Source organism: Acanthisitta chloris, unplaced genomic scaffold, assembly GCF_000695815.1.
Source record: "Acanthisitta chloris isolate BGI_N310 unplaced genomic scaffold, ASM69581v1 scaffold3408, whole genome shotgun sequence".
In the NCBI taxonomy this organism is placed as follows: Eukaryota; Metazoa; Chordata; class Aves; order Passeriformes; family Acanthisittidae; genus Acanthisitta; species Acanthisitta chloris.
In genome coordinates this window covers 1-25,596 of record NW_008688532.1, presented here as the reverse complement: position 1 = coordinate 25,596, position 25,596 = coordinate 1, and the positions used below count along the sequence as shown (strand labels likewise).

At 37.6% G+C, this 25,596-nt stretch overlaps 1 protein-coding gene across 1 annotated transcript in view; it reads left to right on the top strand.

The window, feature by feature from the left end:
• FAM135B (family with sequence similarity 135, member B) overlaps positions 1–14,509 on the top strand; it is a gene marked incomplete at its 5' end in the record, with an annotated part of 56,911 nt that extends 42,402 nt beyond the window's left edge. The window contains 8 exons of the mRNA XM_009081040.1: positions 314–2,366; positions 5,021–5,187; positions 6,667–6,758; positions 8,915–9,012; positions 9,314–9,465; positions 10,275–10,385; positions 12,902–13,015; positions 14,304–14,509. Coding sequence (XP_009079288.1) covers positions 314–2,366; positions 5,021–5,187; positions 6,667–6,758; positions 8,915–9,012; positions 9,314–9,465; positions 10,275–10,385; positions 12,902–13,015; positions 14,304–14,509 — 2,993 coding nt within the window. The remainder of the gene's footprint in view (positions 1–313; positions 2,367–5,020; positions 5,188–6,666; positions 6,759–8,914; positions 9,013–9,313; positions 9,466–10,274; positions 10,386–12,901; positions 13,016–14,303) is intronic.
• Positions 14,510–25,596: the final 11,087 nt, after the last annotated feature.

Below are 25,596 nucleotides of genomic sequence, written 5' to 3'. Positions count from 1 at the left end.
ACATCAGCTTTGTATCACCTACTTATGCTGTAAAAACTACAGTTTAGATAGAGTTATACTCAGGAAAGTGTATTCTATCAATATTGTCTTCTTTTAGCCTAACTATAACTGTTCAGTGAATATAATTCTAGTTAAATGCACACTGGCATGTGCATTTCTATTATGACTCTAATGTATGTATAATTTATATAATATAAATACATAGCAACTTTTTTTTTTTGTCTTAAAATCACTTTTAACAGTCCCACATCACTTTGGAGTAATTTCTTGCTTTCTTCTAGGTACTACTATTATTTTTCTTTCTTCCTTTCAGATCAGAATTTGGAAGTTTTCACAGATTTTGAGGTTCCTGCAAATAATCAAATGGATGTAATAGATGAGAATGAAGATTGTGCATCAAATGATGCCACTGCAGTAATGAAAGGAGACTTTGGGAAAGGTAGTCTGCTAATACACACAGACAGGATACATGGGAATCCTTCCTGCCTATACAGCAGTACTGAAGTTGCTGCTAAGGGTTTAAACCAGCACTCCCCATCTCAGGTATGTACAGTGAACAAAGAAGGCCAAAGGAAATCTGAAAATACTTTTGTTTCAAGAAAGGAAACTATTTCTGACTCTGATCCAGGCAATACAGAACACATGCCAGAAGACTTTAAAACACCAGAGAAAGTTTTATTAAAAGATAATAGACTTGGGGTGGATGTTACCTGTGGAGACACAAAACCTAGCAATAAGGACTCTCTCAAAAGTGAGCCTGTGTTAATTGTCAGTTCTCAGTATGAGTATGGAGCCTGTGGGACTGATGGCTTGGAAGACAGGACTGAAATACATGAAATAGATGAATCTAGTCATCCCAAGAATAATTTCACTTCATCTGAGCTTGCACTGAATGAACTGACCGATCTTGAAAAACCAGGAGATCCAGACACCAAGGCTCATTTCCCTATTTTGAAAGGTTTGCCTTCACACAACTTTGAAGTGAAACTGCTAACAAAGGAGCAACAAGGTGAGGAGAGTGAGGAATTTACTCCGATGTCAGGGGTGATAAAAAGATCTTCCTCTATAATATCTGATTCAGGCATTGAAAGTGAACCAAGTTCAGTGGCATGGTCTGATGCTCGTAGCAGGGCACTGGAACTGCCCAGTGATCGAGAGATGCTGCACCACTTGGTCCGAAGGCATGCAATCCACCGAAATTCTCTGGAGGGTGGCCACACAGAAAGCAACACCAGCTTGCCCAGTGGGATCCAAGCATCACTCACATCCATCAGCTCTTTGCCCTTTGAGGAAGAGGAGAGGGAAGTGGAGCTTACCAAACTGACGAAATCTGTCTCAGCTCCTCAGATCAGTAGCCCAGAAGAGCCCACAGAGGAGGTAGATATATCCAAACACAGTGAAGCAACCTCAGGAGATTCAGATCGAAACTCAAAAAGCTGCATGGAAACAGAGGGTGAAGATGGAAAATTAATCATGGACTTTTCTGAATGTCAAATCGCTACTGAAAGTGCACAATTAGAACCAAGGCAATGTCCCAAACCCACCCTCAAACACAGTAGCAGTAACACTGAGTTACAAGGGGAGGAGGAGAAAGTTCTCCCAGAGACTTGCTGTAGCTTGGAAAACGTAAGACCACCCATTTGTCCAAAGCAGCTCCAAGATAATGTCTTTGAGTGCCAGTCACTGGAGAGCAATGGTGAGTGCAGCTTAAAAACACCAAGGGCTTCCAATTACTTGGACAAAACTATAGCTAAGTTTGATATTGAGGATCCAAAGGATAAACCTAAGCCAGACAGTTTTAAAACACAACAGGGCTTCTCCAATAGCAAAATCTCAAGAGAGGAGAGTGTCTCACAAAGTGTAAAGGTGGTACCAGATTTTTGCTATCCCATTACAACTCCTTCAGAGACCTCCACTGAATTTGGCTCATTGCAAGGAGAGCGTGGCAGCTCTCTTGCTGATGAGAGCCCGGCAGTGTGTGCGGAAATGCAGGGCTTACAAGAAATTGAGCTCAATGACTCACCTGCCTCTGCAGACCCTGTGGCAAGGTCCTACCAGGCTGAACATCCACAGGAACCCAACAGCCAAGAGCGTAAAGTTGTAGTGAACGGCACCGGGTTTCCTTTGGCAACAACGGAGGCAGTAGCCCTGGAAAGCAGAAAGGCTGCTGATGTGGTTAACCTGTCCGTCTCTTGCACAGCCACGTGTCTTCCTTTTTCTTCCGTGCTCAAAGAGACCCCTGCTATGGTTGGCTTCTCTGCAAAGCAGGCTGCGTTCCCCATCACGCGCCAGCCTCTGGGCTCCTTTGGAGTTGTCTCTTCCAATTCAGATGAGGTGGAGGAAGAGACGAACGAAAGGATGCTGAAGTAAGAATGTCTAATTACTTCATTAGTGTAACTGTAATGCCTGACGAAGCTCAGGACCCTAATACACTACACCCACAGTAAGATTGCGTTTGAGGCAGTTCCCTGAGGAATCACAGTCTAAATAATCCAAATAGTCAAATGGTTTATATGGAATGAATAATCTAAACAGACGGGAAGAATGAAAACACAGAGAGACCAAGATTGTCAAAGACATTAGGTCCTTAATTCTCATTAAAAAACAGTGGGACTTGAGTGTCTAAATAATCTTTAAGATCTGACTCTCCTTCATGAAGTCAAGGCTATCCATACAACATAAATCCCATATAGTCAGTTCACTATGGCAGTCCATTGATTGTTTTTCTCTTCTGCTTCATTAGTTGCACTCATTAACTAAATTATGATACAGGAGCACAGGTTGCCTGGTAGGTCACAACTTTAACTTCTCAAACTGGAGAAACAGGAGAATTGGAATTGGATAGCTCAAGAAGGACCATCATTTTTGTTTCTTGCTTCATTGACAATTGCAAAGTGCCACATCATGACCTTGATGTCATATATTGATACACTAACCCATATATGCTTTCAATATATTTTGGTCTCTGCTGTGATGAGGAAAATCTGTAGGACTGGAATTTCTCAACTCATTCATCTGCCCAAAATGTTTGGTCTCTTTACTGCATGCATTTGCAACTCAAGACTTTATTTCTAGATTTTTGAAAGCATCTTGAGGCTTGTTGTAAACACCTCCCTGTAAGTCCTGCTTAATCTAAGCACAAATTTTGTTTCTTCTCTGTGAAACAAAATGTTTAAACATGTATTCATGCACCTGAGTCCAAGGCCTCCAGGTCCATGGCCCAAAAGCTAATTTTTCATTCTTATGTCCCTTAAAAGTGAGTTGGGCTGATGTAAGCAATTGCTTGCTGCTGGACTCATTTATCTTAGAGGTCTTTTCCAACCTTAATGATTCTATGATTGTATCAAGTGACCTTAAGCTGTCCCTGAGCTTTGAAGGTTTATGTCTCCTAACCTGGTCCATCCCAGTTTTTTACCTAATTCTACATTTAGGTTGTAATTATTAGTTCCTAAAAGCTCTGGATAAGTTTTTCTAAGTCAAAAAGCCATTGAGGGGTTTGGCATCTTCAGCCAGCACAATGTTTCAGGGTGAATTTCAGTGTCTAATTTTAGAACTTTAGTAAGAAAGGGGTTAGTTTAATTCTTTCAGCACTGAGCTACTCTTCATCTAAATTCTACTGAATGTTTTCAAAGGAGCCCAAAACCAAAACCAAACAAGAAATATCTACCATATGAGATGCATCCTTTAATTCTAGTCTGAGCTGAGGTGGGGGAGAACACTTTCTGCCTGACTGATAAATGCATCTTGTGGTAGCAAAATTATTCATTTTGCATTTTAGTACCTATAAGGCTGATAATACTATTAGGTGCAAACTTTATAATTTTTTATCTTAGTGTTATTGTTATAAACTACCATAAAATCGGTTTTTTGCTACTCTTTCATTCCTCTGGCAGGTGCTAGGTGCTAAGGATCTTTAGCTATTCCCTGTATGCAGCCAAATTACTCAGAAAAAACTTTCTTCCTGGCATCTTTATTTCTCCCAGTCCTAATAGATAAGTGTCACGACCCACCTGTAGGTGACATGAGGTTTATTATGAATTCTTATCAGATTGAACAAAAACACCAGACCACATGTCAAGGAACTTTAGGTTTTATTGTACAATTGCCATAATTCTGTTCAACCAATCCAATATGTGTACCCAAAAGGTGTTAGCAAACAGACTCTTAAATTTATGCAATAGACTTCCACAAGAGTGGAGGATAACACGCCCTTAATTTAGACAATACAGTCCAGTACACTTCAATAACTTCTCAATTCCCACAACAAACTCCTTAAAGGTGCAGGCTCACAAGCCACAACACACAACCAAAGGTGCTGGCTAAAAAGTCACAACACCACTTTTCACAACCTCACCTCTCCCACAACAAACTTCAGTAAGGAGTATGGGGGTAAAGTATGACAGCTGTGCTTTGCCTAAGCAAAACACAGGGAGAGAGAGAAAAATAGACAGAAAAGGGAGAGAGCTAAACAGAATATCATCAGTCCTTAGATCCTACATTGGTCCCACCATGCAGATGTAACAGAGCTGGTACGAAGCATGAAAGTAAAAGACAAAAAGAGGAAAGAGAGAGTGCAGAAAAAAAAGAGAGGGAGAAGACCCAATCTTCTCCCTTTCACAGTTAACCTGGTGCAGCCTCTTAAGTAAACTAGATTTTTCACACCATTTTTCACACCATTCTGTTCAGGTGTGCACAGCCCCTTCAAACCCTTCTCCAGGAAGTGAGTCAGGGGTAGGGAGGCCTGAGCAGGAGTCTCCAGATGAAGCAGGAATTTGGCTCAGAACACGTTGCTCCACCTCTGCAGGACCCTCTGCTCTGATTACATCTTACTGTCATCACAGTCCAAATGTTTGAGACAGAATATCCTTATGTCTTATCCTCCACAATAAAAAATAATATCCACGTCGCTACTTGAAAGCTGCAAATATAACTTTTTGCACGTACAAGCATCCTCATTTCTAGTTTGAAGGTTTATTGTTGAACACTCAGTTCTATTTTGATTAATTAATGTATTCTCCAGTTTTTATCAGGCCAAAGAAAAATTTAAAAAAGAAATGAAGATTGAAGGATTTCTGTACAGTGACTTATCTGTACTAGCTTCTGATATCCCATATTTTCCACCAGAGGAAGAGGAAGAAAATTTGGAAGATGGAATCCACCTGGTTGTCTGTGTCCATGGATTGGATGGTAAGGCCAGGAAGGATTTCTAGTTTTAAGTCTTTTCGGTGTACATTTTGAAAAAAGGGCATATGTTCATCACATAAGAAAGAATGGAATGTATAAATATTTGTCTTAGCTAAGTATTTACTCTTTATTTTGCTATTTGTTGTAATAAAGGATCTAGGGAAATATCAAATATTTGCTCTAAGAATTGGGGAGCTGTCACCTTTTTTGTTGTTTTGTTTAAACCAAGCTCTACACCAAAGCACATCAGTCCTCCTGTGTACAGGAGGAGTTTGTTAGAGTAACTCCACTTGTCTTCCCACAGAAGATTCATGGTTGTTTTGCAGTATGTCACCAGGACGAAAACACTGTTTAAACACCCAAAACCCTATTATAGGGTAGATAGTGGCTGACTTCAGAAAGTGAGAGAATAAAAGTCATTATTCACTGCAGAGGAAGCAAGCCTTGGAATTTTTTACATATATGTTTTCTGAGCAGGAAACAGTTTAGTTAAACATGAAATTTCTCTTGTCAAATTATTGGTATTAACAGCAGGAAACAGTTTAGTTAAACATGAACTTTCTCTTGTCAAATAATTGGTATTAATGGGAAAAGCATGGATGCTAACCTTGAAACTACAGAGGAGGAGAGAGAGAAACTCTGAAATCTTAAAAAAAAAAAAGGAAAAAAAAGGAAAATGAATGCAGGAAACAGTTTAGTTAAACATGAACTTTCTCTTGTCAAATAATTGGTATTAATGGGAAAAGCATGGATGCTAACCTTGAAACTACAGAGGAGGAGAGAGAGAAACTCTGAAATCTTAAAAAAAAAAAAGGAAAAAAAAGGAAAATGAATATGGCTTGAAAAAAAAAAAAGGAAAAAAAAAGGAAAATGAACACCTACTGGCTTGAGCAAGTCCATTTGCCAGAGGCAGGAATGTCCTTCTCATGAGGTGGCAGTACTTCTTTTTCCAACAAAATATTTCAGAAGACTTTAGAATTTCCTAGTATGGAATGAGGCATCTCTCAAAATATTAGGAGCCTGACAGTATTTGAGCAACATCTCTAATTGTGAATATATGGAGGTGGGATGCTCTGCATCTGAAAGTTCAGCCCTACAGTCCAACACATATGCTGAGATGTCCCTGGGAGCCTCACCAAATGTGAAGGTGGCAGAACAGACCTCAGCTTGCTGTTATTTTTTTGTCTTGCTGTTCAGCAAGTAGAGGATGCAGTTATTCTGGGGCTGATCTTTGCTCTTTCTTCCCCATCACTTGTGCAGTCCCACACAGCAGCAGGTGAGGTCCAGCCCACCTGGGGCAGGCTGTGGTATTCTTGCTCTCCCACTGTTTCAATAAATGATCCTACGGTGTGGTAACCTGAGCAGTACTTTGCAAGAGCTCCCTGGTGTCAAGGTTGAGTAAAATTGACTCTATAGTATTATTCTGTTGTTAGTTTGCATAATTCTGTTGAACTACATCTTATGAAATACCATTTTTCCTAGGTAACAGTGCAGATCTGCGTCTGGTAAAGACTTTTATAGAACTGGGACTTCCTGGTGGAAAACTAGACTTCCTAATGTCTGAAAGAAATCAGGTAGTACAGCTAATTTCTGTCTTCCTTTAGATTGCTGAAACAGGGCCTTCAGCAAAAGCCTTTACACCAGCTGAATGAAGCATTGGGGAATTCAGGGAATTTTATGTAGTACTTAGTGCAAAGGCCTGGTCCTATTCAGGTCTAATGGGGTAGGGTGTTCAAACCCATTGGAAAATATCCCTGGCATTAAAATCAAAGGCAATGGCATTAGCAGAAATAGGACTAGACCTTAGAGGAAGAAAATGCATTTATCCCATCAGTTTGCAAATTTGGCAATCTGGTGCCTCTGCAACACAGCAATGATAGAAAGCAGCAAGTTTAGTGATAATAAATTCTCCATAGGATGTGCAATACCCAGAAGGTGTTGTCAGCTCTCTTTCCTACATCAGCCATTGTTTCTGCTGTGGTAATGTTTGTGAGATTTATATCCTTGAATGATAAAGAAATGTCTTCCAGAAAAATTGATTGCTGGTCTAGGCAGAGAAACAGGAATTAATCCTGTGCTTTGCTTGGCAATGAACCCATATTTATGACACAGAGGCCTAACTTTATGCACAAGATAAGGATTTCCAGTGCCCAATCAGAAACATGATTCTGATTTACAAGTAGCTAAGAAACTTGAGTCAAACCTTTCCAGCCTTCTTTGTTCACTAGCTTTTATATTTTGAAATGGCCAGTTGGTAAAAGTCTGTGAACTTGCCACCTTCCTGTGCATGTCTATGTCAGCAGCAGACCTGCATGTAATCAAGGTGAAAATAATGAGGAGACCACTTCATACTTTCATCAAAGCTTCTTTTCAGAGAAGAGTATGTTTTCAGAGAATGAAACATCTTACAACACCTCTATTTAACATTATCCAGAGCCTATAATGGGAACTTCTTGGTGCTTTTATTGTCTGGGAAGGTGGGGAAGATCTCACTGCACTGGAAATAGAACCTGGGTGGTTTGATGACTCTTTTGATACTGTAAAGCATTCATCACTGTTTTTTCCATTCTCTGAGAACCACACTAAAGGTGACCCAAGAAATCAGTCATGTAACTGGTTTGCCTTACAGAGGAAAATGCAAATAATCTTTTTAGGCATTCATTTGTGATGCATTTGACAGGTTCAGTCAGGCTGAAACAATAGTAAAGGATGGAGGTATAACCAGGTGAAATATGAGATTTGATGTGTTTTATTTGTAGTTAACATTCAGGCTGATATTCTTCCACTTTCAAGCAACCTGAATGGTTTGGGATAATGAGCCTAGGAGGAAATAATTAATTATCGATGCAGACAAAACAAACAGGCAGAAGGGTAGTGGACTGTTTGCAGTTTATGAGAACATTTATTTTAAGTCTGCATTGCAAAGTGAATATGTTCATGTTTTCCTTTGCAAGAGCTGCAATTAGCAAGATGAGTTGTGTCACAAAAGCGTTAATTACTGATATGTTTCAAAAACATTAATTACTGATATGTTTGCTCTGAATAGCTGTTCCAACATTTGATGATTGTTTCTGTGGCATCTCATTACTTAGGAATTTGATTTAGAGTTCTGTTGAATTGCCAAATGACACAGTTCTGAATAAGATCTGCCCGTAGTCGTATAGGCTGGATAATATATTATTTGTTTTATTGTCTCACAACTGGCAGTAATGTTGCAAACAACAAATTCTTTGTCTCTCTAGCACTCATTCTTACTGATGACTGTTGAATAACAAACACACAGCATTTGATTAAGATTGCCAAATAATTTCTTGATGACATCCTTAGCATCATTATAACCCTCATGTCAGTGTATTATGCTGTAAACTATTTTATCGCTGTAATCTGGTGAATCCTAAATGCCAGAAGCTTTTCTTCCATGTGCAGAATCTGGTATCTAGAGCAGCTGAGCATTATCAGTTCTCACCAGTGTCAAGTCAGGATGCTTTAGCATCATACATATGATTCTGCAATCACTCAGCAATCTATCTCAAAGGAGAACTTCAATTTTTTGAAGATCTGGAAACTGAGAACTACTCCTTCCATCCCTCACCCTTCCCCACCTTGAACATGTATAAAGACAATTCAGACTGTTTATTGCATTTCTGATTGCACTTTACTTTGAAAATAACATCAGTCTGCAATAAATGCAATATGTTTTAATTAATCAACTCCTTTTGGTTTTCACCAGACTGATACTTTTGCTGATTTTGATACAATGACTGACCGATTATTGGATGAAATTATTCAGCATATCCAGTTGTACAACCTCTCCATATCCCGAATAAGGTAAGCTTTATGAGAATTAATAGTCTGTAACTGTTTGAGTTACACCAGCAACATCCAGTGAAATTAGCTTTTCCAAAACCGTCCTGTGTCAAAAACCATTGAATAAATGAGATTAATTTTTACATTGTTATAGCTGAAAGAGTATCTTGCAGGCTGAAAAAAATGTGAAATGGTAACTAAAGGATATTACTGAAAGCCTCGACAGAGTCGCCCACCAAGAGCAATTTGTGCCACACTTATGTTTAATTTGAAGAAAATGGAGACAGTTTTCATGCTAATCTAATTCTTTCTTTCCCAACAGTTTTATTGGACATTCCCTTGGTAATGTCATCATTCGGTCTGTACTAACTCGCCCCAGGTTTCGCTATTACCTCAACAAGTTACACACTTTCCTGTCCCTCTCTGGGCCTCACCTGGGAACCCTTTACAACAACAGCACTTTGGTTAGTACAGGTAAGAGTTGATGAAAAAGCTGTGACTGGCTGGGGTCCACGGCAGAGTGCATGAAAGGGCAACACATGGAGGTACCAATAAATCATAGCATGACTTGTACGTTCTGGTTGTGGCGAATATTTGCTGAAGACTTCAAACACACAGAAAACAAATTGCAATGAGAGAGGATTTTAGTATCTACTAATAAGTCCATCACAGTGCTTCCTGGAAAACCTAAGGGTGTACAGCAACGAGAGATAACTCTGCTTCCACTGTAGTCTTCCACTTCTTTGTATGTTGCCAATAAAGAAAGGCATTTCCACGTCTCAAAAAGACACATTGTTATGGGAAAACTAAGTCCCACAGTTCAATCTTCCTGAGTGTTTCTGCTATCATGACATGGATAACCATAGAATCATAGAATAGTTTGGGCTGGAAGGGACCCTAAAGACCATCTAGTTCCACCTCCTCTGCAATGGGCAGGGACATCTTCAACTGGATCTGTTTGCTTAGAGTCCCACCCAACCTTTCCTTGAATGTTTCCAGAGATAAGGCATCTATCACCTTGCTGAGCAACCTATTCCAGTATCTCACTACCACCATGGCAAATAATTCATTCCTTATATCTAGTCTAAATTGACCCTCTTTTAGTTTAAAACTGTTACCTCTATGCCATAAGTCTCTTAAACTTTTCTCCCTGTTGATTAGGAACACAAGAATAAACAAACAAGACTTCTACTGAATTATATTGCTACCCTTAGTGTAAGCATGTCTTCCTTTGCTTGATAATTAGCAAACAGGATAAAAATAAGCACTAATTTTCATTTCAGGTCTATGGCTCATGCAGAAGTTGAAAAAGTCAGGGTCACTTTTGCAACTGACCTTCAGGGACAATGCAGATCTGCGCAAGTGTTTCCTCTATCAGCTCAGCCAAAAAACGGGTGAGTAGGGTTTGATGTGCATGTGAAAATACCAAGGGCTATTCCAATGGACTGTGCTGGATTGGCACGTTCTCCAGAGAGTAAAGGAAATCTGCATTTTGTTAATGAAATTTCTTAAAACATGCTTGAGTTGAAGTAGGACTGTTCTGTCTAAAATCTAATATCTCCTTTCTCTGTGCATTTTTTTGGTGCCGGGTATCAGAGAATATATTTGCCAAACTGTTAGCATCAAATACGACCTCCATGCTGCAGTAAACTTGCACCTAAGTTTATATTCTGTAAGCAAGAAGCATCATTCTTGACAGGCCACCATTGCTTTATTTATACTACTAGATGAAAGCCATTTTTCCTTTTTTATTATTTTTTGTAAGTTTAACATCTCTTGTCTCGAGGATATATGACTCTGTGAGATGAAGAGCAAATTTTATTCATGTCTATTGTGACATTTTTGTACTACAGAGAGAGATGTATGGCCTCTCACTGGAAAAATGATATCTGAATAGAGAATCTTTTACCCCTTCTTTGGTGTGTCATGAATAAATGAAATAAATCAGACTTGTCTTTAGAAAAGAAAGCAAGCATGATCCTTCTGTTGAGGCAAAATTTTCTTCTAAGAGGTGTTTTTAATACTGTATGTGAGCAAATTGGTGCTAAGTATGTAGTCACAAGGTCACTACATGATGTTAAATTTTTTTTCATACTTTGGTACACTTCTAATAGGAAACAAATACTATGCTACTATGAATATAGAATCTTGATTCTTACTATTATGAATATAGATCTGTTTCATAATTTTATGAACACACATTACAAAATCAACAATGGGAAGTTATGTATATTGGAGTTATTTGAATTTTCCCTTTGATTCCCTAGCTCTCATTTCCATGCAGTACAGTTGATGTCTGCTTTACTACTGTCAAGTTCAAATAAAATTGGGTGTACACGTGAATCTCATATTGTAACTTCTCAAGAAAAGAATTCCCAAGCATGTGTTGTGAGTCAAAGCAATTTGTTATTTGTTAGCTTGGTAGACTAGAGATATAACAGGCTATAAATGAAGGTGTTGTCCCTGAAAATGCAGAAATGTAAATGTGGAGAGAGTTGTCTACGAAGTCAAAATCATCCAGGTAGATGCTTAGGCAAAATATCTGAAGACATATATAGGTCCATATATGAATATATGAGCTGGCATACTGAGTCAATGTAGAGATGCCCCTACTCTAGTACCCTACTCCCAAAAGTAGTTGAGAGAACCTACAGAAGGAGAAATGCCAGAAGCAGTGTCATGCCTACATTCCCAGATGACTCTTCAAACTGCCAACAATTTCCAACTTTCTTATTAAAGTAGAAGTCCCTGCTACTTTTCAATCTCTTTAAATGTCCCTCAGTCTTGTTTTGAAGAAAAAAAAAAGACACAGGTCACAACAAAATATTCTTCCTTATGAACTTCTTCACATACAATTTTAGATATGGTAACACTTACTATTGCTTCTCCTACCTTTTACTTCAGGCTGAATTTGCAAACTCAATTGGTTTGATTACACAAGAAGAAAATTATAAACAGCTTCAGCCAGGCTTAGGAAAGGCAACCATCAGGACTTTTCTTTGTGGTGGGGTTGGTCAGCTTTTGTATGAAAATCTAGAAATCATAGTCATGGAATCATAGAATCAAAGAATGGTTTGGATTGGAAGGGACCTTCATGATCATCTAGTTCCACCTCTACTGCCATGGGCAGGGAGGGACACCTTCCACTAAACCAGGTGGCTCAAAGCCCAATCCAACCTGGCTTTAGTTCTGGGCCTTCCATAAAGGGGAGGGAAAGATGAAGGTCAGACCCACAGCCCTTCTGAGTTCAAGGTACTCTCTGGACTACTAGACTAGAACACTGGTGTCAATTTTTGTACTTTTCTGTAAAATGTGAGTGATGGAGGGCTCAAGAGACCACAGACAGAGCAAACAGCAGAAGCCTGTTTCCACAGCTCATAGGTGGCCCCATTACCTCCAGGGAAGAGGGAAGATTCCTGCTTTCCAGGCACTGTACCAGCAGTGTGCATTTATCAAGGGACTGCTGAATGCAGGGATTGGATTCCAAAGCTTTCTCCACACTGATGTAGCAGTATGACATCATAGCAGTGAAGTTCTCCTCCCTCTCTATATTTTCTTTGAGAATTGTACTCATTTGTATTATTTTTGAATTTGATCTTGTTTAGGGGTCTAAATATTTGCAAGATTAAGGTTTTAACCAAATTTTTTTTGGACAGTTGTGGCTTTTTTTTTTTGACATACAATTAACCTGTGTGAGTGTTGATAAGTAACAAACATTTCACAGAAGCAGCAGAAATGGGTTTAAGCTATTATGAATCTTTCTAAGCTTGTGTTGCATTTTAATAATTATGATCTATTTTGCACTGTAGATTTCCAAATGCCTTTGAACATGAAGTAGTCATGCTGACACTGTATATATTTTTATTGCTGTGCTTCATGGTGATTAATGTATTTAATATATTTGCCACAGGTCTTCAGTACTTTAAAAATGTTGTGTTAGTGGCCTCACCCCAAGATAGATACGTACCCTTTCATTCTGCAAGAATAGAAATGTGCAAAAATGCACTTAAAGACAGACACACAGGTATGTTAAAGACCTTTTCTATATTCACAAAGCTGTTGAAGAATTGTGTTTTTGTGAAACTGAGATCATTGCATTAGAAGGGGCTTTCATCAGCATGATGAAATCTCACATGTTTATTTGATAAGGAAGAAAGTGTTCTCTCCCCACAGGAAATTACTGAAATCAATAAAAGAAGCTTTTCAAGAAGCTCTTTGCCTGATGAAAACAAATTTCAATCAGGTCATAATCAAAGGTTTCTTACTGCTCCTTTCCCTTCCCTCTAATTCTCTTCTTTTTTAGAGTGATGATAATAGCACTAGCTCTTGACAATGTTTTTCTGTAGTCTACTGATTTACTAGTATTGTCTCACCTTTGTTACACATAATGAAATCTCTCTCAGCACATCCAAAGTCACTTTTTTTTCCCCTTTGTTTTCAACAGTGTTTGAAGGATTGCCAGATAATTTAGGGGACAGATCTAAAACTACATTGGTTTGTTATAAAATCTGCAAAGCACATCAGAACTCATGCCACCAGAGCCCCCCTGTGAGCTCAGGCCCTGTGTTGCCCCCAGTATTGCCTTTGTTATTAGCACTCCCCCTCATTTATAAAATCTTTCATGGCTTTAGTTTGATACTACTTCCAGGAATAATGTTCAGGGCAATTTCATCCCCATTTCACATGTGTGATTGCCTAGAAATGGAGGTAGTCTTTGGATGCAGAAAGGGACACCCAGGCCCAATAATCAGCTAGATTGCCTTCACACCTCTTACCCAAATGACAAGTCTTTCTATCTTATCTCAGATATGAATTAAATGGTAATTTTTTAACTCACAGTGGTTGTTTCTCAGAGAGATATTTGACTAAGGAAGAGCCAGATCTACATTCAGTGTATATCATTTATCAGTACATGTTTCCTCAGATGTTATTTTTGCCCTATAATCTCCTCAGCTATTTGCACCATGTCCTTCCTGTATTAGATTTCTCAGAGAAACCCAAACAGATCTCTGTTCTGCCAAACACTTTCACACTTGAATTCACAGGCAGTGTGAGTCCAGTCCCACTCCCCTGAAAGAAACAAGACCATTTCCTTCAAAGACAGAGGAAATATGACTAAATGCCAAGGAGTGTCCCACTCCTCATGCTAGCAGCTTCAGCAGATTTCTCCACCTGGCAAGTGCATTAGATTAAGATTTGCACCTGCAAACCTTTGAACTGGGATGTTATCTCCTGCATTGGGCCTTGCTTCCATGTTCCTTCTCATGACAACTGTAATTGTAGGTAGGTGTGACATCTAAACTCTTTTTCAGGTCCTGTATATGCAGAAATGATCAACAACCTGCTCCAGCCTTTGATTGGGGCGAAGGACTGCACTTTGATCAGACACAACGTGTTCCATGCTCTGCCAAACACCGCCAACACCTTGATAGGTCGAGCTGCCCACATCGCCGTGCTGGACTCCGAACTTTTCCTGGAGAAGTTTTTCCTCGTGGCAGGACTTAACTACTTCAAATAGTGCCTGAAGTATGAGGTAACTGAGGCCAACCTTTCCATTAAGTGAAGGAGAATCCCTTAGCCAAAGGAGTGCAATGTTAGAAATGAGATCAAATGGGACTTTCAAACTCTCCATTTCCATTTCTCCTTCAGAGAACAAAGTGCTATGGCTTTAAGGCATTCAAGCTTCCAAGTATTGGTGCTTTTGGAAGAAATCAATATTCCTCTTCAGTTTCTATGTTCTTTGTCCACATGAAGACATGAGCCAGTTCTGAAGTACAGAATCAGAATAAGAAGGCTAATTCTCTAAATGTGATTGGACCAAAATAGTTCCCATTTCTCCTGAATATTAAACAAGGAACTTGTCAGTCCTTGATTTAATGCTTATTTATGTATTAACAAAGTTATACATTTGTAGCACTTTTGGGGTAGTTAACACAAGAGGAAAAAAGCATATGTGAACTCAGGTTAAAACCTCCTTTGTCATGAACTGAGAAGTCTGAAAAACATTTATGAAAGTTTCAGTGTTTCTGTTTGTTGGAAGACAATATTTGGATGGTTCCATTGCTGGTAATAATTTTTAACATACAAACTGTACATTCAAATAATGGAAAGGAGTTAAATATTTTGCATAGAAAGAAGAAATATTGATATTTGTCTTTAAAAAAGAAACCCCAACTTTAATTTGGGAAGAATTTTGTTCTAGTTAGAAGCTGCCAAATTAAGAGGAGTCTATTGGATTACTTGCAATATCAGTGGTATCTGTCAACATTTCTTCTGTTTACATTTATAGAGGATCATAATTGTGCTTGTTATAACCTTAGAGGTACAATTTTTACTTCTACATTTGTATCTAAGTACATTTACCCCAGAATTATCATTTTTTTCATTTATCGCTCTGATATGGAACTCAAAATTGAGCCAGTTATACCCTTAAAAAAACTTACAAACTTAAAAAAAAAAAAGTCTGGAGAAGTAGAATGGTAAGGATTGTGGAAAGCTTAAAAAATATAAGGATGTCTTCTTAGGATCCTCTGCAATACTCTACGAAAGCTTTGCTAATGCCCATTTGCAGTGATATATATAGTCTTAATTATTATATAGTTACAGCTGGTTGAAACATTTAAAACTTTATTCATGAAAAGTTATCCAAGCTGTTTTTGAGGGTTTGGAAAAGAACATATTTCTCATTTTTAAATTTTCATGAAAAATTTTGTCAAAAGGTTATCAGATCTAAAATGACACATTTGCATAACTTTCTGTACATTTTCAAAACATTTTGATAAATTTTCAATGTCACAGCAGTTTTTTTCATAAAAAAAGAGAAAGTGAGTAATTCTTCACAATTATTTTTGTTTGGAAAGCAGGTGATTTTGTAAATGCAAATATAATTTGTTTAAGAACATAAGTGAACAGATGTCTATATCTTGTAATAACGACTATAAGAAACCAACAAATTTGCTTTTAGGTGTCAAGACTCTCATCAGCAAGTTAAGACCAAGAGAGTGGAGATTTCTGAAATAAGAGAATAAAAAAATGAAAACAAAGAACCTCACAGCCACAGGGAAATACATGAAAATTAAAGCTACTTTTTTTCTCCAATGAAAATAAAAGTGGAAAATTTGCACCAAATTAGTTGAAGAAAAGAGTTGTTAGAAGATGGGTAATGGCTGATAAAGAGCAAGGCTGGTTTGATAATGTAGGCATGTTTTTCAAATAGGAAGGAGAAAGAAGCAATATACAAAAGGGTAAGATTAAGGTTACCTGAAAATAGGAATGTATATTGTACACAAAAATCTTGCGGTCTCAAAGGGGCAGAAATAAGACATAAATAACTCTATGGTGTGTTTCAATGTTGACAAGTTTTTAAAACATAAAATATTACCTCATACTTGAATTAAATAGGTAGGTACTACTTTCTCCTTTATTTTGCTCTTTGTAAATTGACAACTAAAACCTAAAAATCAGTTTTATGTCGTTAACAAATAAATTCTGTCAGGAATCAAGAACTTCTGGTTTACACATCTTTCTCATTTTTCAGCCTCAGTGGTCTAGTACCAGCGACACTGACATAACACAGCCTACTTCTTCCTCTGTAAATTGTCTAGAGAATTTTAAATATAATGGGACGTAGAAGCTGAACTGTTATACAGTGCAGTGGTTTTGAGTCATGGACTTCTATGTGAAAAACAAGAAAGAAAAAAAATCCCAAACCATCAGTAAGCTTCAGTGTGCTGTATGAGGGTCTGGTCCACTTGTAGAAAATGTTGAGGAGTCTGCCAGCAGAAAATTTTGAAAAATATTTAGAAAGAAGTTAGTTTATGTTTAAATACTTACCTGATATATGTATGTGTATATATATGTATACAGTCTGTACAAAGAAGTATCCTTATTTCAAGGTCTCACACACCAACCTTTTCAGTCCTGAGTGTACTGAGTCTGAAATATACCAGTGTAGCTGTTCTTAAACTCAGATTGGTGGTTCTTGCCTTGCCTTGTGCATTGGACAGCATTCGCAGCCTTCTGTTTGCATGATTTTGAGAGAAGGGACATGTGAAAAGGTCTCTGTATTGCTGCAGAAGTTGGTGGGCCTTTCCATATGTTCATTTTCACATTCTATGCTGCTACCAGTGCTCTGACTGATGGATAGCTATACCTAAAAGTTGCAATGTTCCTGTATATATAGAATTCTTCCATAGCTCAGTCTGATTCCAAAATTCGAGTTAGACATATATGGAGTTGGATTAGGTCCATTTAACTTACACCTTGTGGGGTATGGCAAAGAGCTTCTATGGAGCCTCAGAAAAACCCAGGAGATATCATTCCTGTCAAAAGATAAGATACAGATTATATCTTCCTTATGCTGCCAGAACATTGTGGGAAATATTGTTAGTAAGGGACTAGTTGAGATTCATTTTAAGGTTTTCAGAATAGCCTCCCTCTCTTTTTCTTCTTTTATTTTTTTAATGGGATGTTTCCTTGATAATGACTCTCAATATTGTAAATCCACTCCAATCGTGTAGACTATACTACAAAGAAATCTGCATTATTATTATAATATGCATAATATCTAAGTTGTTGGACTTCATCAAACTACAGAAGCAGCATGGACTTATTTTCAGATTATTTTTGTTATATATAGAGAAATATATATTAAAAATTCTCTTCATAAAAACAGCAAACTGCAGTTTTTAACATCCAGAAGTCTTACAATCATCACGGAGGATGGACTAGCTCCAATAGGAGCAACTGATGTTTTCCAGCATTAGAGATGAAGTATAGGCTATCCCCCAGATAATTAAGCTCTCTGGAAGGAAAGTTGATAGTTCACATGTAGAAAAAGAGCAATAGAGACAAAGGATCTCAGGGCTTTGAAAGACAGAGGCAAAGACAGAGGGAAGGAAGGAAGACAGGAAGGTCTTGAAGCAGTCCATTGCATTTAAAAGGTCTGGCATTAAGTATTTTGTTAAAAGAGAAATTCAAAGACAGGAAGGTCTTGAAGCAGTCCATAGAATTTAAAAGGTGTGGCATTAAGTATTTTGTTAAAAAAGAAATCAATTTTTTAAACATTTGAAGCACTTGAAAACAGTTATAACAGTTCAATGGATATCTATGATTGTATGATCATACCTTCATTAATAGCTGGACTATATTTTTCCACTATTTGGGGGCTTCTAGAGCCCATTGAGCTCCAATTTTGAAAGAATTTAGTATCTTATGAAATGGAAGATATTTTTCTTAAATATGAATGCAGTGAGTGTGAGTACATCTACATGTGAGTAGATGAGGGACAGAATAGTGAGTTATTTCTGCACGTGGGATGAGGATTTTCAAGGAGTTGGTTTTCAGTCTCCTGGAAATGGAAAATCCAGTCTTCTGGATCCTCTAGGGATATCTGTACTTTGCCTAATATCATTACCTAATTTGTGTTTAAAAATTAGTAACAAAATGAATTTGCTCTATTAAAGTCTTAATTTCTCTATGTAGTCAGTGAAGAGAGGTAGGTATGGCTGAAAGTCTGCAGGGGTGATCCTGTTTTCTGCTCTGGGTGGCATGGAATGTAGACAAAAGTTGGAGACCAAACATTCATGGACTAGATGACATCCCTAATTATTAGCTCTTCAGTTTTTCATACTTAGATGCAAGTTTTTACTGTGCAGCTTAACCAAAAACAAACACTGAAGATATGAAGAAATGAATAAGGTTCCTTTAAAATTTGGAAGGAAATGTGTCTTTTCCCAGCCTCCAATGGCTGCCAATTTTTGCTTTAATAAAATTCATAATTTGCATTCAAAATCAGGTCTGTCCACTGACAATAGAGGAAGTTGAAATTTCTTAGCTTTAAAAGATTATATTCTGAAGGCTTGAAACCTTAGCACAGAGCTTTGGGATTACCTACAGGAATACTGAGCACTATTTTACTTCAAAGCACTTCATAAATATCCACTGACCAATCCTCTTCACTGTTCCCTTGCCAGAGAAGAGCACACTAGAGAGAGAAAGCTATCATAGGATGGTGTGAAAACTGGGAATTCAAGCCAAAGTTTTCATTAGAATTTGTTGGCTTCTTTGCTTCTTGCATGAAAAAAAAAAAAACCAAAAGGAAAAAGTCTCTTCCTTTATTCCTCTGCATTTGAATTAGCTAAGTGGTGATGCATGAGAAAAGAGAGAACTTCTAATAACAAGGTTAGACTCTCGTGAAAGTTTATGTAAATATCCCATGAAATTTAATATATAATGAATAGTCATGGGGCACTTCTGCAGCAGTCTCAGCATGCCAATATGTGTCAACCTAGCAGAATGATTGCTTAAATTTCCTTAAAAAAATTATCATCAGAACAGCCTAACATAGTTTACTCCAGCAGTTTATTTGGATGCTAAAGGTCATGTCCAGAGAGAACTCTTATGGATTGTTTTTCTTTATCCCAATATAATATGCTCAGCAATTTTGATATTGAATGTTGTTATGTAATTGACAATTTTTAGCTCAATGTTTAATATTTATTTACTCCATGACCCAAATTTTCACTCTTTCTTTAATCATTGAATGGTTTTCAGGTTATAAATAAGTCAGTAGAAATCCAGGTCTGTAAAAGTTCAGCTCTTTTAACACAGTTGCATTATGGCAAACTAGTTCCAGAGCCTCAGGGCAAATAATCACTGAATTAAAAATTAGGCCATAATGTTCAGAGTCATAAAATACATAGTCTGAGACTTGTTTAGCTACAGTTCACTCCTCTGGTCTGGTTTTGCTTTTTGGATCAAACACAGCCACACAAGGTTGTGCCTCTGGCTCTGATTGTTCATGGTTCTCCTAATTTGCTATCCTTTGAGTTGCCCAAATCACTCTAAGCTGTCATTATGCTTTGTCCAGTCATTCCCACTTTTGCATGGTCACCTTTCCATGACCTAACTGCATCTCCTCCAGAGACTATGAAGTCAGTGCAGATGTGCACTCAGAAATATTCCATTTATGCAGCAGTGGGGCATTCATGTTGACACATTCATTACCACCAGTTTTCTCAGCCCTTTGTATGAGGACTGCTATCCACTTATCCAGACATGCTAGACAGAATATTTTGTTTCAGAAGGAAAAACTGGAATTGCTCCAGTCTAATTCCTGCTCAAAGCAGGATTATCACGAGCATCATTGTAAGGTCAGCCATGTCTTTGTCTTGCTGTCCTGAAAACATCTGGTAATGGATATAGTACAACTACTCTGGATTATGTTTTCAGCTCCTGTATATCACTCCTATAGAAATAAAGAAAAAAACAATTTGAACTTCCCAAGCTGCAGCTTCTTGCTGCTACCTTTTCTTATCCCACATTTTTTTTGTTCTGTGATGATGATCTTGCTTCTCATGTAGTTGTAATTCCCTTTTCTATACTTGCAAACAGCTCTTAGATTGTCTCTTGGTCTCCTCTGTGCCAGACTAAACCTAACTCAGACTCTTCTCAGAATCATAGAATCAACCAGATTGGAAGAGACCTCAAAGATCTAGTCCAACCCTACCGTCGTTACTAGACCATGGCACTAAAAAGCTGTGTTTTTAGACCCCTCACTATCTTGGTAGTCCTTTCCTGGGCCCTGTCTCATTTCTCTGTCTTGAACAGAGTTTAGGAGGCCCCAGGCACTGGCAAACTTCCCTGGATAAGAGCTCTGCTTCAGTCTGGTGCCTTTTTTCTACTCAGGAGGGTCTCAGTGGCTACTGGCTCTCATCACATCCTCTGCCTAAATGAGGTTCTAATCCAAAGAGCTGGAGCTGTTCTCCTGTTGCCACAATTACAAGCTTTCAGCTTATATCCCCACATGAATTCATCTTTACTTTGGGCACAGATAGCAAAGAAAACTGATGTGACTAGAGCTGCTGTTTCTTCTCTATTTTAGTAAGGCTGTATAATGCATATGCCCTTCCCTAAGAGATATTCATGTATGGAATAGAAATGCTTATGAACAGAGTTTAATCAGTGTTAAACAGTTAGACTGCTTTAAATGCAGATGAGTCAGGCCTTCCCCTCATAGGATGAAAGCATAAAGAATAAATATGTATAAACGCTTCTTATGCAAAAGGTCAGACTAAATTAACTTCTGTTACAACCTTGAAACTTGATTTCTCTGCTTTTGAAAATTCTAATCTCTACTTTCACCCAAAGTGCTGGAAGATCTTATTATCTGAGTAGCAAACTAATCTCATCTGTCTGAAACTGATTTGCACACGTGCATATATGTGCCAGAAGAACACTTGCTCTGTGTTATATGCATGGAGCTGCACATCTTGAAGCATCTTACTGCAGTCCAGCATGCCTTCCAGTCTTTGAAAGCTATCAGTTGCAAACACAAACAGCTTATCGAAAGGAACAAAACCAAAAACCTCCTCTGCATAAAAGTCCAGTCTCCAACAATTCTTTTATTTGGAGTGGATGGTTTGAGTACTGTGACAGCCTCATTTATTCTCTGCTTCCCATAAATGGGGTTACACTAGTAACAGCTTTTGATGCTGAAAACTCCAATATTTCAATTTTCATGGCAGTTTCTAGCAACTAATTTAAGAAGTTTATCACTACTTCCTGAAAGCATAAGTACTAGCAGAAATCTACCTGGCCCAATACAGGAGAAACTTACTCTTTGCTACTTTTTTATGTATAAGACTCTTTGCATCATTCCCAACTGTGGAGAGATGTCAAGGCATTTCTGATACACTATCTTACATGCAGCTATATGCACAGGAAGGGTTGAAGAAGAGACTGTGGGAATGTTTTTGATCAAAACTTTTAGTAAAAATAATAATATATAGTCTTTATACAACATCTATGCTGTATGATGTATACCCTACATACATTTGTATACAGAAAGTCTCTTTTCCATATGAGATGTATGTTATTCCCATTTGTGGTGAATGTATGTTCCCATACACAATGTATATATATCATACAATACTTATAAGGAAGCTGGTGGTGATTGTTGAGTCTATCAGGTTTCTGTTAATTTTGGGGGAGTTTATATTGATTATGCACAAGATCTGTGAAGGAGCTATTTTTTGGCTTCATCCACCTCATTGGGGAAGAGATTGTTTTGTGCAGTGATTTGTCAAACTCCTGGCACACCATTAGCTGACTAAACTCATCTAAGCAGTCCTGAATTTGATGTGTGTTATCTACCAACTCCATGGTTTCCATGGTCAATGCAACATGTCAAACTGAGCTGCCCTATCTCCTGAGACAGGAAGCTTGTCACCATCTTTTACATTTCCTTGACATCCATCCTCTTCAACTAAGCATTCATTTTTAAGCTGATAGACCAATGATTTATCAGCTTTTCCACTCTTCTAAGTTTAGACTTGTATATATTTGACTATGCATCCACTTTGGGAAATTAGCTATTTCCTTCTTCTGCAGTCAAATCTTCTTATGAAGTATGCAGAAGATTAGTCTAGACAAGCCATGGTATTCCTTTGTGATTGCATGTCTGAAAACAACCAACAAACCCACCACCAAAAAAACACTAGTATTTTGTAGTGTATTCTACATTTATTTTCTGCTGTATTTGTTTTGCCAAGAAAAAAAAGACACACTGATGTTTTGTCCCATGTCTTTTTGGGTCTCCAGGTGAGTCAGAGTCTAGATAGGCCAAAGAAAAAAAAGACACACTGATGTTTTGTCCCATGCATTTTTGGGTCTTCAGGTGAGTCATAGTCTAGATAGGGCTCTGATAGACTGAGGAGAAGGCAAAGAGAAACTCTCCTGTCTAGGATGTGACAGGAATATACCCCACCCAGATGGTAATAATGAAAGAGAAAGCAAGAAGAAAAATTTCCCCAACCCTACTCAATTCACCAAAAAAGACACACTGATGTTTTGTCCCATGCATTTTTGGGTCTTCAGGTGAGTCATAGTCTAGATAGGGCTCTGATAGACTGAGGAGAAGGCAAAGAGAAACTCTCCTGTCTAGGATGTGACAGGAATATACCCCACCCAGATGGTAATAATGAAAGAGAAAGCAAGAAGAAAAATTTCCCCAACCCTACTCAATTCACCAAAATAAAACACTCCAGAATATTATTGGATGTTCAGGAAAAGTATTGGGTAAAAACCAAAACACAGTACATTCCAAAACACAAAGTTCAGAAATAAACTGAAATTTATTTTTTGTGTTTTGCTACTTGGATTTCTCTCTAGTAATACGATTCCTTAAATGCTAAACAGTTTAACCTAGAACTTGTTTTCTTGGACTTGAATGGTGGATATCTTTATTATTGAGGGTATTTTTAGCCAAAATCTTAGACTCAGGCCTTAATCATCTCTATAACTCCTTAAATATGAACTCTAGTCCTTTTTTTTTAAAAAAAAACAACAAACAAACAAAAAACCCCACAAAAATCTAATCTTAAATCTCCATCTTTTAATTATGCTTAACAATTAGCCACAGCATTTGAGACAGCAGAAAATTAAACTTTCTCTACATATAGAATTGTCTTCAATTACAGGACAAGACTTAAGTGGTAAGATAGTTTTATCTGCTGGGAGATCTTCCTTGTTTATAGTGAGTTTGTGTTGATGAGTCTAATTTAGTGAAGTCCAAAAAGTAAGAGAATTCTGTTCTCTTAGCCCTCTGTTCCAGGCTGCAAATTCACCAGCAGAGGTCAAAATTAAACATTCTAGTTTGTATTTCAAACAAAACACATCTGTGAGGCAGGTCTTGATTGATGTCATATCGTTCCCTATATGCAATGTACAAACGCAGTTACACTATTTTTGACACCTGAACCGTTATCTTGGTTTAATAACCTTGGAAACGTTGATGAAAATCTCTTCAAACTGTAATAAAATCAGGCCTTAATTTTTAATAATCGAAGTTAGAAATGTTGTCAGAATTATCTTCTCAGATTTATGGTATCTATTCAAATGGAACACCTTTTACTGTTGGAATAATTCTCAGCTCGATCGTAACACCTAAAATTGGACCTTCACTGTTCCTCAACTGAAATGTGAAATAGAATTCAGTGGTCAGGAGCATAGTTCTGTGAAGTTTCTGTGTTTCAAAGTGTTATGGTTTACCTTTTTTATTAAATGTTAAGAAAATACCTCTTGGAATTTAAACCTACTCTTTCCTGTAAATAATTAGCTCTGAAAGTCTTTTTCCTTAAGCACACTGTTACAGTTTTCAGTTAACATAGGTAAAGCCAGAAAATTTTTAAAAGGAAATAATATGAGGTTGAGTATTTTTCAGATAAGCAACTGCCAGATACTGTTGGGCTGAGTTTCAAATGAGTAATTTCAACTTTAAGAAGTTAAACTTGTTTTGGTTTTGTTTTGGCTTTTTTTTGTGTTTTCTCAGTTTTGGTTTTGTTTTGGCTTTTTTTTTGTGGTTTCTCGTAAGAAACCTATACAAAATCAAGAAGTTGACCCCTGGACTTAGTAACCCTTTGTACTTTTGCATAGTGGATTTAAATACAGCCATGTTTGTGCATACAGGCTGAAAAGCAAAGCATCAGAAATTTATCCTTCTCCAAGTACTTCCTTTGGGCTGATTCTTCAAAACAAGCAATATGCATGATATAACTGGTGCATGTAACAGTAAGTACAACCTTCTGCAAATTCAAATTTAAAGACAGTAACTTGATACTGAGGCTGAACTTTGCAGATGAGTAGTCTATGATATTTTAATTATAACCATTTCTCTGTTCTGAATATGAGTACAGCTGATTCTGTCATGTGGCACTAGAGGTTGGACTTTTAAGTGAGATATTATTACATTTGATTGAGGCAGTTATGTTTCTCACAAATTATATTTCAAATCAGACAGAAGAGGCAATAATTAGAGGCTGAGCGCTTCAAAAAACTATACTACTTATTTCTTTATTTTTAAGACACATGCTCTGTCTGGCTCTCTCTAATTTACTTCCCTTTCCCTAATGAACATTTGTCAACTGCCATACACTTCAATTTTCTTTAACTATGTCTGTCAAGGTTTAAGTGAGACACATGTCAGAAAACCAAAACTAATCTCACAAAGTGGAAACAAATGAAGTTGAGTCAATTCCATGGTATTTTAGGGAAAATGGAGATGGAAATCTGTTTTCTTGAACTGTAGGTCTGACTCAACAGCAATCACAAGGTCTTTACTAAAGGTCTGATCCTGAGAAATGCTGCTAAAATGCACTCTTGATAAAATGGGCCAGATCTCCAAGTGGATTAACTTGATGAAAAGCTTTATTATACAGCCTAACGATCTCACCAAATGGCAGCCAGCAACACTCACAGCATCTCAAAGTTAGACCACCAGAAGATAGCAAATGTCTTGGGTTCTTTTTAAGGCCAATTTTCCAGTTGGTCAAACATGTTTTAAAATAACGTCTTTTTAGACAAATGCAGACCTCTTCAAGGGATCAAGTCAATGGATTAATGTGGGCAGATCCTTCTAGGTTAAGGGAAAGGGCTTTCAATTTTTAAATCTACTACTTTGAATCATGATCATACAAAAAAAGCTGAAGAAATCTGACATGGTCCCTTGTATAAACAAGATCATGAATGTAAAGCTTATAATGCCACTGTGAAATTTTAATGCTTATTTATTATGGTTATGATGAAACCTGTATCATAATAATATGA